The sequence below is a fragment of the Melanotaenia boesemani genome, chromosome 10, assembly GCF_017639745.1.
Source record: "Melanotaenia boesemani isolate fMelBoe1 chromosome 10, fMelBoe1.pri, whole genome shotgun sequence".
Lineage (NCBI taxonomy): Eukaryota > Metazoa > Chordata > Actinopteri > Atheriniformes > Melanotaeniidae > Melanotaenia > Melanotaenia boesemani.
In genome coordinates this window covers 14932522-14945188 of record NC_055691.1, presented here as the reverse complement: position 1 = coordinate 14945188, position 12667 = coordinate 14932522, and the positions used below count along the sequence as shown (strand labels likewise).

At 41.3% G+C, this 12667-nt stretch overlaps 1 protein-coding gene across 1 annotated transcript in view; it reads right to left on the bottom strand.

The window, feature by feature from the left end:
* si:dkey-106n21.1 (solute carrier family 23 member 2) overlaps positions 1-12667 on the bottom strand; it is a 94619-nt gene that overhangs the window by 53084 nt on the left and 28868 nt on the right. Inside the window, exon 3 of the mRNA XM_041998258.1 lies at positions 3486-3643. Coding sequence (XP_041854192.1) covers positions 3486-3643 — 158 coding nt within the window. The remainder of the gene's footprint in view (positions 1-3485; positions 3644-12667) is intronic.

The following is a 12667-nucleotide window of genomic DNA, read 5'->3' as shown; positions in this document are numbered from 1 at the left end:
AAGGTGGCGCAGGATGAGCCTCTCCATGGCTTTCATCAAGTGAGAAGTCAGGGCCACAGGTCTGTAGTGGTTGGGCTCCCCAGGGAGCAGAAACTGAGGCTCCTCTGTTGTCCTTGAAGTGACCAGAGATATATTTCATGTTCCTTCTCAGACTTTATTCTGCTGAAATTGTTCTTCCCCCTTTCTCCTGAAGCTCTCTTTGCCTCCCCAGATCTTATTTTGCATACTCTTCAACTTCTCTTTGCACACTGCAGCTCAACTGAGATTTTTTTGCCTGTTTGTGACTCATTTCGGATTTTTATTGACAGTCTGAATTGTGCAAATCAGATTTTTTTTTAATCCAACCCAGGCCACTTTCATATGTGGTCCTAGAGCAGATACTTATCTGATCTGTGTGGAAGCTACCTCAGTCTGAATGGTCATGTCACATTTCATCTAACTTTGATCTTTCACAATATTTTCTGTTATTGTCTTTTTCTTTTTTTTTCTGGTAAATGAAAACGAAGACAAAACAACACCATTAATTTAAATATATGAAGGAATTAAGCAATGTAATGCAATTAAAGGATGGATGGGGTATATTTACAATTAGGATGTGTTAACATGTGGGTTGGGTTGCATTTTGTATCCTACATCGTCAGGTCAAGTCCAGATTTCACTGGAAGATATCCACAAGTTGGGTTTGATATTCATCATATCCGGGTTTGGGCAAATGCGGGTTGGTAAAATGGACCCCTGCAGGACTCTGCACAGACGAACTCAGCTGCATTGTCTGTACATGCCTCTGTAGGAGACACTGCTCCTCAAAAGGCCATTGTTAACATTTGTGCTCTCCTTTTTCTCTGTCTCCTTTCATTCATCAATTGGGCCCAATTTTATCAGTTCAGAGTGGGCAAGTACTTCCAAAGTGTTGAGCTGTAATCCTGCTTTGAATGGCAAACAGCAAGTCCATGTTTTTATTGTCCCTTATGTAGCAATCAACATAGTGGGTGAAACTAGGGAGAATGGCAGAAAGTGAGGCATGGTTAAAGTCTTCAGAGATAATAATAAGGGACTGCAGATGTGCCTTTTATAACTGAGAGACAGTGATTTGGATGTCCTCACAGGCTGCTGTAGCGTTGGCTGATGGTGGGATGCAAATGGTGTGAGAACTCCCAGGTCAGGTGGTATGGCCGAACGCTAACCACTGACAATTCGATATCTTTGGTACAGCACCACTTCTTCACAGTGATGTGTCCTAGGTTACACCATCTGTAGTGTACATCAGTATTTCCCCACCTCTCCCTCATTAACGTACATCCCTAGTCCCCCACCTCTCCTCTTACCAATCTCCCTTGCACTCTGGTCTGCTTTCATCAGTTGACAGTCATCTAGAATTACAACGGAGTCCATTGTGTGGTCCGTGAGCCAAGTCTCTGTGAACAGCAGGAGGCGGCTCTGCTGGTACTCCCACTGCAGTCCAGTTAGCGCTGTCAGCTCTTCCATCTTGTTGGGTAAAGATCTTACTTTACCCATTAAAACCGATGGAATGCTCGGTTTGTACTGTCTCCTTCACTCCTGGTACTTCGCTCCAATGTCATATTTCCTTTAGAATCTCAGGTCTCTTCTCCCGGAGTACCCTACTGTTGCTGATTCAGGCAGTGAACAATGGGGCAGCTCACAGGCTTTCCAAATGAGGTGGTTAAAAGTCATAAAAAGAGTAGAAGGCATGCTGCTACTCTCACAAATCTTTGGAAGTCCATGACTGGTTACAGTCCAAAATAAACGCAAGCAAAAAAGTTGGGAAGAAGAGCTTAAAAACACAAAATAAACATTAAAGCCAAGAAAACACAGGTAACAAGCTGCCTACCATGGCACCATCTTGGAAAAAGGTAAATGGAGGTATAGGTAATATTTAGAGGTAAATATTAAACAATATTTATTTTCATTGCATTGGTTGTTTGGAGTGCACACTTAGCAACAATGGAAGGTTATGCATTTTATTTAACATGACTCTTGTTTTGAATCACCATGGTGAATGGTCTGTATTTATATAGTGTTTTTCTGTACCTGGAATGATACCCAAAGCGCTTTACATCATACATCACATTCACCCATTCACACACACATTCACACACTGATTGCGGAAGCTGCCACGTTAGGCACTCAACCTCAACCTAATTAGGGGTTAGCAATTAGTGGTTCTTGCCCAAGGACACCTCGAAATGAACTCAACTTGGCCGAGGATCGAACTGGCAACCCTCAGGCTACAAGACGACCGCTCTACCTTGTGGCCCTAGGGAAGGGAGCTTTAAAGGAGCATTAAATCTGGGTACTAGTTCATCAGTTCTTCTCAGTTAAATTTGATTTGTTTACACTTTTAAATATTATTGGATTAAGTTGATCTCTTTTATAGGCCAGGTAGTTTATACATTTTCTTTTGCATTTTTTAATAAATTTTTGGTTGGGGGAAAAAAAAAAAACTGTTTTGAAATGACTTTCTGTGTCATTGTCAATTATATATTATTCTGTTCTAAAGAATAATTAAACCTCCCTTAGCAAAGGGAAGCTTCTGGACGTTGGTGGAGATGTCTCTGGTTTTACTGTGCATGTACACCATGTGATATTTTCTGTGCAGCAGCATATATACACATTTCAGCTTGCTTTTGTTCGGATGTGTTTGAGTTATTTGTCTGATCTATACAAATTGCTGCATAAACTTTGTGCTGTAAAAATAAAGATTAACATGCTCATCATTCAATGTCAAAATGTTTGCTTGGATCCCAGTTTTGACCTTTTAAGCTTTCGCCAAAAGATGTAGGTGGAGAAGTCAAACAAAACCTCTTTTGCTATTTGCACAATGCAGACAGATGTGTATGTGGGGCTCTGTACTGTTTTGTACTGAATAGCTACACTGTTTACCTCACAGACATGGAATGAAAAATGTAAAGCATAATGCACAATTAACGCATCACTTTTACAGAGATTATTACAATTAAACATCCTTCAGGACGTTACATCATTAAAGTAAAGACACAAATTGAACCATGTGCAGCCTTGGGAATGCAAGTCTCATAACTCAAGGCCTCAGCAGCCTGACTCACACTGCCCCCCAACAAGGCAGCGCATGTAGGAGGACAGAGATGTACGGTCAGATGATCCTCAGTGAATTAAATTTAAATTCCTCTTCTTTATCAGTGGTGTCAACAATTTAGGGCAAAGGTAAAAGGCTAATATACTTGTGCATACAGGAAACATTGTCAAGTGGGACATTCCCTCAGTTTGCACCTGATCATCATGAGAAAATAACAGCCTTCTCACAAATATGCACAGCCACCCACACGTTAAGTGACGAATACATTTCATACCAGGTAGGAGCACCCATGAAAGTGTAAATGCATTTTATTTTATTGTTTTTTTTTTTTTTTTATTGTGAGCCTTTGTCTGACTGGGAGTGCCCATTGGGTGATTTTGTTCACTGTTGCTATAAGTAAGAGTTGTATTACCTGGTTCCGACAGCTGTTTGCAGCAGTGTGCATAATCCTGACACAAAGAAGATTGTGGAAATGAGCTGGCTTTTGGCAATGTTGTTGTCCCCTATGCAGAGAGGCTCAGCAAGAATCAGCGGGACTGCAATGATGCCACCAAAAGCAAGAATATAATGCTGTGGATAGAGGACAAAAACAGGGGTTATTTGAAGGGCTAAAAAACATTTTCTTTAAATCAAATGTATTGCACTGACTTTAATTACTCTGAACTTGGTTGTTCTGTGTTTTGGGGGGTTATTCAATACAGTAAATGTTGTTAATGCTCATTATCCCTTTAGCTTGCCATGACTGGCTCCCTTTCTATTCAAAAGTGTCAAGTTTTTCTTTTTTTTGGAAAATTGAACTTTTTTAACTGTATTTTAAATGTAGCATGTGAGAATAACTGACAATTTTTCAAGACGGGCCTAGAAATTCCTTCAAATGCCAAGCATAGTTGTGAATGGACGGTAGCCATCAGTGGCCAAAATTCCAGACATAACAATTTTCATCTGTGAGTGCAAAAAAGCAATCAGTTCCAGGACACCAGATCGATGTTGATTCTGAAGAGCAGAACTTGGGATTAAATTTCAGATTATAATAAATGCAATCAGCTCCATGGAATGAGAAAAAAATTAAGTGAAGAAGGTTAAGAGTTAACTAATGACTGTCTATTCCCTGCTAGCTTAAAAACAATGGCTACAAGTACACTAGCAGCTAGCTGCCTAACTATTCCTGGACAACTTGATTGAAGGCTTAAAATTAATATTGTCAGTAAATGGGACTGCATGTCTACACCCGGGAAGCAACTCCATCTGTTCCCCTCATCAATTTAGTTCATTGTGATGCAGTAACCAAGCAGAAAAATTTACTATCACCAAAATATGTTAACTAGCAGGTACAACTTCAGGGACAATGAATATGTTCTCATTGTAAGATAGTGAATTGGAAATCACATAAAAGTACTATTACCATGAAGAAAAAGCCCATGCTGTGTAGCTCAACAATATCATAATTAGCTGTGATATTACTTCCCCTGGCAGGTCAAATTGTCAGGTTGACTAATAAGGAGAGGGCACTCTCTGCTACATTTTCATTTGATATGAAGGGTACAAATGCTTTAAATTAAATATAATATAAAGCGATGTGGACACACTGTCTGGCTCACATTAAGTCCTCCAGCATTAAAATGTTTTGTCACAATTTACTTAAATATGATGTTTTCCTCTGCAGTGACCTAAAAGTCTCTCAAGGTGTGAAAGCAAACAAACTGCTTAAAAAATACTGTTTAGGACAAGATAAGCATAAACAAGAAACTCTTTTGAATCTTGTACATCTTCAGCTAAGATTTAAGGTTTTACTGTCCTGCCTGTGTGGACATATGTGCTGAAAAGGGTAAGAGTGTTAGAGATTGCCATTGATCCAAAAGAATTTGGACAAAGGGAAAGAAAAATCAAAGACAGATGTTGACAGGCCACAACAGATTTATGGGGGTATTTTCAAACCTGCCACTCCCACAAGTCAAAGGGAGATGCCTTAGATCATTTTCTGACATAGGAAACAGATTGGAGGATTCCTTGTGGAAGACTATGATTGACTCACATAAGACTGAAGTTTCCTTTTTCAGCTGTGCAAACTCTATTGTGTTAGTTTGAAAGTATAAGAAAAACAACCTTCATGCTAGAAATGTCTCAGTGTGGAAGTAACACAAAGCCTCTGGCATATCTTACTGACTGTAAAAGTCTTTGCTGCAATTTGACAACATACTGCAGTTGCAATGAAAAAAAAACTCACTAAAACAACCGAGTATCAAAATATCATATTGGTGCAAGTAGAATAACAAAAAAAATCCACTGAGATTTCCACAAAAGGGGAAAATAGAGGCAAGACCAAGTCTCCTATACCTATTTCTAAACTAATCAAACACATGAAAGATTTTAGGTAATAGTTACTAACAATACTGCCCAGCTACCTTATCAGATTACCAAGCCTTGTTATGAGAGGGATGGATGGTTATTGACAGTAACAAAACTATGAGCCCTATCCTTAAACTGAAGCATGTACAAATCATGTAGTTCCTGAGAGTAAATTAAAACTGTTGAGATTAATAAATTATTAAAGAAAATAAACTTCTTTTCCAAAATGAATTCTTAGTTGGTTCATTATCTTAATAACTTACTAAAGCTGAAGTTAATTGATGAACAGATGTTGAAGCTGCTGAGCCCATTTGAAGAATCAGGCTCCAAACCACATCAAACATGTGGATAAGACAAGCTGATAATCCCCATATACCACTCCTGTCAACATTCAGATTAGGTGGCTGGAGAATGGACTGGACTGTGATTCCTCCAGGTTCATCACATGCTATTCAGGATGTGCTTTAGTGTGATAAATATGTGTTAAGTTTCCAGGCTTTTTTCTTACTGATGTGATCCAGATAACATGGAAATGTGGTCTTTGACTTTGTTTCAGTACACCACCTGGGTATTTACAGCTCATCTCTTTGGTTGACTCCTCCTCTTGTTTTTTTCTTTCTTGTCTTCCTTGTAACCCCCATTCTCCATCTATCCTCCAATCACCTCTCTGCCCCCAACCCCTGTGAGAAATGCAACCCTGTGTTAACAGGCCTTAATATAGTCATTGCTGACATCTATCTGGTTTTCATTCTAAAGTTTATGGCACCTTTCTTCTTTTCAGCACCTACACTGAAACCTTTGATTCTTGCATGCTAATTTGACAGATGTTGGTTAGCTTTAATCCAGAAAAAATCTGCAGCAGTCTCTAGAAACTCATTGCAATGGCAGTGCCAGTTTCATATCTCAGGATAATTTTTGCTGTCAACTGTTTCTTCTTTTTTTTTTTTTTTTTTTTTTTTTGTTGTTGTTGTTTACATGAGCTTTAATTTCCCTTCATTCCAGAATAAAAACTAAATCCTCTTTAATTTGCCCTTGTAAAAACCTAAATGAAAATGACCATTCTGAATTAAACTTAAATCCGAAGTGGCTTGTTTATTCTGATTTTAAATCCGAATTTATTGATCCCTCAATCATGTATAAGTTTATTCCACTTTCTTATTATGTGGTCTTCCATGTTGAGGCCAAAAAGAAAAGAAAAGAAGCAGGAGCTGGAGTTTGCTTTCTTCTGGTAGACGTAAAGACGTCACGTCACTTACTGTCCAATCAGAATCCTTCACAACCCTCATATCTTAAGCAGAAGGTGATTTAAACGTGTTTTCCATGTTAACCTCAATTGGAAATGACTATTTCCATGTAAGCAATCTGGTGCTGGCCCTTCACATTGTAGATGATCCCACCCATCCATCTCCTAGCTTCTTCAGCCTCCTGCCATCAGACCGGAGACTCCTGGGGCTTCATTTGTCAAACTGTTCGTAGCAAAGCAAACTACAGGTGGCGTGCGTAGGAAAAAAGGGAAATGCGGCGTACAAAAACTTTCAAATTCATCAAAGTGTTCACACGCACATCCCATGCCTGTTTCTGTTCATAAATCAGAATCAAATCTAAAGTTGGCACATGTGGGGGAACCCCAATTGCTTTGGCGAAATGTGTCTGCTGAATGACAGTACTGATGCCAGTAATGTAGTCATTTGTTTTAATTTAATTTATTTCATTTTTTTTTAACTTGTCCAGCATCATAGCAAGCAAAATGATAATCTGGTTGCTGTATCGTGCTGAACAAATTTGCTCTGCCAAGAGGAGGCCTGTGGGTAAGGCTCCTCTTGATAATCTGATTCATTTATTTATTTATTTACTTTGAATCACGGAATCTATGTAATCTTGCTGGACCTGACAGGAGGGGACAGAAAAAGATGGAAAATAGCAAAAAGATGCAAAAGGGAAAGAAGAAAGGAGACAAAAAGATCACAGACAGAAGGAAACGACTCTTTAATCCACACCATCACCAGACAACAAACTGTTACACCTGCACATGAACACACCAGAAAATTTCCTACAACTTTTACAAAAAACAAAAACAGAAACACACAAAAAAACAAAAACAAAAAAAAAAAAAACAGAGCTGCTAGTCATTAAGAGTTTTTAAATAATTACCAAATCAGAAAGACATATCATGAAAGTAGCATAACAGTGACCAGATACTAACTCACAGGAAAAATAAAAAGAAGAATTATCTCTTAGTATAAAAACCCACTGGACAACTCAGTGACTGTGTCAGCATGCAGAGCATGAGGAATAAGGAGTGATTAGTGATGAAGAGTGGTGAGTGAGATCGTGCAAATGTGACCACGCTTCTACGGAGGTCAGAATCAGACCAGGGCAGCCCAGAGACCCGGGCCCCCAGCAGCAGCCCCGGAGCACTAACCCAAGCTACCCCACCACGAAGACGACTCCAGCCCCACCCGAAGAGCGGCAGAGGAGAGCCCCAGCAAGAGCCACCCACGGTCTTGGGGCACAGGTCCCAGTGGGCCAAGATCAGCAACCGCCAGCCCCACCAGGGACCGGCCATCCAGTGTAGCCCAAGCGAAGGGCCCAGGGCCCCAGGAGCCCAGAGGCGGCCACCCCACCCCCCAAAGGCAGAGGGCCCGCAACATATCCTAGGAGGATCAGGCCCCCCCAGACAACCACCCCACGTAGGCCAGCACACACCCTAATGTTCCAGCCACACACCCCGAGAACCAGGGTGCCATCGACCCCCTCCCTCCACCTATTTGTGTATGTAAGAGAGACAGAGAGAGCGGGGAAGAAGAGGGGTCCAGGGATGTAAGTCCGAAGGGAAGAGAACCTCCCTCCGGATGGTGAGCTGCCAGCAGCAGTAGGCATCCCGGTTCCCCAGGAGGCCCCCCCAGGGCATGACAGGCAGAGGCAGCCGCCCTCCACGACCAGGCCACGCAGTGACTGCAGCCAACGAGCTGCCACCAACCCCAGAAGACACCCACCCACCAGACACCCAAGGGGGAAGGAGAGGAGTGGAAAGAGAATAGCGGGAGAGCCCACATCCACGGCGCGCCCCCCCCACAGGGTCATGTCATCCCTCCCCACCCACCTACTCACCTATGATCTTACACACTCCCACTCATCCTAGCACATGCATAAGCACGCACACAAACATACCCCCACACCCACACAAACATCATCCGAAGCATAGACACACACACAACATACAAGCATCCCTGTCTCACACCTCAGCATCTCCCCCTATAATCCCCCGAATCCCACTCAGCCCTCCTTCAAACCCCTACACCCCTCCTGCCCCCGGGCCATACCCTGGGTCCCAGGGTGGCAACCAGACACCAGGGCACGCACCAACCCACACCATGGCAGCACATCTGGGCAGGCCTAGACCCCCAGCACATACGGACCCCACCACCTCGGAGGGAGGGGGACCACCCCCAGGCACCAGAGCCCAGAACCCCCGCCCAGCCCTCCCTGGAATAGCTCGGCCGCCCGGCCCAGGACCGACGCCCACCGACCCAGGCATCACCAGTGGCCTCACCCCCCGCCACGAGGCGACTCCAACCGCTGGCCTCCACAGCCCCCGACAGGGCCAGACCCAGAGCCACCCCCATCGCAGAGCAGCCCGATCCCGCACCACGCGAAACCACAAAGAACCTGCAACCACCAGTCACTCCCGGCCATTTCCCAACCCCCATAGCAACAAGGTCACAGTTCTCCACCTACACTAAGTGATGGAACTAAACACAGGGGATCAGAGGGAATGAGATTCAGCTAAATGGTTCTTTGAGGAGGCAGACATTGTCTCACTACTGATGTGGTCAACTAAGAGATTCCTAAACTGCTGAATACACAAATTATTTTTGGTTTTCCAGTTCACAAGGATAGCTTTCTTTGCAATGCATAATGCTGTGCGTATCATGTGTGCAGAGTTAATTGCCATATTAATGTCACCCAAGTCACCTAGTAGACAGTGCAGGGTTTGCAGGAATATTACATTTAAACCACGTTGACATGTCCGCACATACCTGAAGCCAGAACCAGCGGACAGGTGTGCAGGGCCACAAGGCATGGAGATAGTTGTCAGGTGTGTTTTCATTGCAGTGTGGGCAGATGTTTGATTGTGATAGACCCATCCTGAACATCCTTTGTCTTGTATAATGAGTTCTATGCAGAATTTTGAATTGTATCAGTTGCATATTTGAATTCTTAGTCATTTTAAAGGTGTTTAAACATATTTGTGACCATTTATCTTTATTAAAGTTACTGGATAAGTCACCCTCCCATTTTGAAGTTGGAAGACAGATTGAGTCTTCTAGTTTAGATAATAGTCTATATGTTTTTGAAAATAGCTTTGGGGCATTAAGATTCATGAATTCTGCCACCCTATATATAGCTATAAGTTTAATTGATTAATGGTATATTTTTTTACAAATAATAGATTTAAGCTGGTGATATTCTAAATTTTTTTTGCTAATGATTCCATATTGTGAAGTGAGAATATTAAATGAGAAGAAGTTTCCATTTTCTATTATATGTTCTAACTGTTTTATTCCTTTATTTTTCCATTGGATAAAATTGATAAGCTTTTTGTCTTGAAGGATGCCAGGGTTGTTCCAGAGGGGTGTAAACTTACATGGAAAAAGTGAGGATTTGGTTATCTTTAGAAATTCCCACCAAGCCACTAAGGAGGAACTGATATTAATGTTTTTAAAACACTTGTGTGTTTTGATGGTTGAGCTGATGAATGGCAGGTCAGAGATAAACAGATCCTCACATAATGCTTGCTCTACATCTAACCATGGTTCATCCAGACTGCTAGGTTTAAGCCATTTGGAGATATACTGCAGCTTGTTAACTAAGAAAAAGTGATTAAAGTTGGGTAGCTCCAATCCACCTCTATCTTCAGCCTGTTGTAAAGTTTTTAGACTGATACGTGATGGCTTGTTTTTCTGTAAAAATTTAGATATATGTGAGTCTAGTGACTTATTTGTTTTAATTTATAAAATAAATATGGACAGAAACATCTGAGACTGGTAGCAGTTTATTTAGTGTTAAATAATATTTCTTTCTAGTTGCTGGGTGCTCCAGCTGGGTGGGCGGTTCAGAGGGACACAATCAACACTATTAACAAGGTAGCCAAGGAGTGGCGGGAAATAAAGACCATCTGGACAGAAATTAGGACAACAATAAAATAGCATTGTGTAAGAATAAATAAAAGGAAATCCACCTCTTGTGTGTTTCATAAGCATTGCATCACTTCTAGACCTCCAGCCTCAAGTCTGTGTCCCGCTCTGCTGAGTCTTAGAATGAATGACTGAAGCTACTTTTCGCATTTTCTTTTACTGACTGGTATGCTGGCAGCAGACTGTCCACCTTATTTAGCTGAATGTATTTTATAACATGTAAGTTTTGTTTCACAAATATTTTAGTGGTTTAGGTTCTTATTAATATCATCTCCCCTTTTCTTGAAAATCCTGTTTTTTGTTTTTTTTTTTGGGGGGGGGGGTTCCCCGAGCATGCATTCTTAGGAGTATTAATATCGAATGTGCCTCTTTTTATTAATTTCTGCAAATAGCTTTAATACATAACATGTGGTGTGAAAGGTAATAGTGGATTGTGCACAAACGTTTCACATTTCCTTGATTTTATTCTGTACTGTTGGTGTCACTGTTTCCCATTTTTCCAGATTTTGTGCATACGGGAGGGTCAGAGTTGCCATGGAGGTAGGGACATTTTCACATTAAGTTTGGTTTTCATAAATCTCATAAGTCGGCTATGAATGGTGTACACTAGTGTTTGTTCTTACGCCAGCTTGATAAACAAGGCCCCTGGACTGCGGAGTCTCTTGCCCAGGACCAGCAGACTGAAGGACAACTTCATACATCAGACTGGCTCTCTAGACTCTCTACTTCCAACCACACACTAAGCTTTAAACCACAGTAATCAGTTTTCTGTCCTCAGGGTTGCGGCAGTCACTTTATGCACTAGACACTTATGGTCTGTTTCCTCTGCACTATAATTTATTCTGTTTCATCACTAAGCCTCAGCCTCCAGCTGCCAGCAATGTTTTATTACTTAATTTTATTTTTGTGTTTTTAGCTGTTTTTACTGTTAAGTTATTGTGTGGATGTGTATATGACAGCGCCATGGTCCTTAGAGAACAGTAATTTCAATTTTATGTATGTAATTGAACGTATGGTGAATTGACAAAAAAAAGGAACTTTACTGAGTATTTTCACAAATAAGCCAACCCCCTCATATGGCAGTAGCAGAAACCCCTAATGTGCCAGCAGTGTGCCCCCCAAAAACTGTTAAGGGCTCAAAAAACAATAAAGAGTCTGGTTTGCTGCTTCTAAAACTTTTTCATTCCCAGATGCGTGAGTTTTGTTTTTGTGACCTCATCTCAATATGTCTAATAAGTCCCGATAAGTCTATAATGCTGAGTGGAAACACATGAGTGGGGCCACTGTGGCAAAGCCTGCAGACCACCCAAAGCATAAACAAACCACAAAGCAAGACATTTTCTGCCCCATGTGTCACTTCTCATCAAAGTGAAATGGTCCATCTTTGATTCCAGCATGGTGCCAACAACTTTAAGAATATGGTGCAAGTAGCAATTACCACAGCCTGAAACTGAAGCCAATGTGCAAGTGCCTTAAAGTGTAATACCACTGAGGGCTGCCCTAAAAAAATGTCAAAAGCACTGAAAAAATAATAATCTGTATCATAAAACATTTCATGAATATAGTCCTTGTCTTCTGAATTCTTCTGTCATTTTCCCCACAAGCATGACTTTTGCTGAACTTGCCCCCATTGCTAACTCTTCCCAATGCCTGAGCAGCCTCATCAGATGTTTCTTCTACCATCTATCCTTCTATCTCAGTTTATACAGCCAATGTCCCTACTGAGAAGCCATAAATTTTATTGTTGTCAGCCATTTTATTTAGCCTTGTCAGCAAGGCTAAATAAAATGTATACTTTTTGCACTGCTGGCAAAAGTACCAATGGGCAAACAATGATGAATCAACAACTGAAATTTCAACTACCAAAAAAAAAAAAAAGGAAAATATGATGAGGCATACCTTGCCCTAGGTTTGACCAGGTAATGGTCAATGAGGGTTAATGAAGAGAGACCACAGCGTGTTGTATGTAAGAAAAAGGTGTTAATTATTGATGTACATAGCAGATTTGTTTTACTAAAGCAGCATCTGTCTCATTGAAAACTCAACTCAC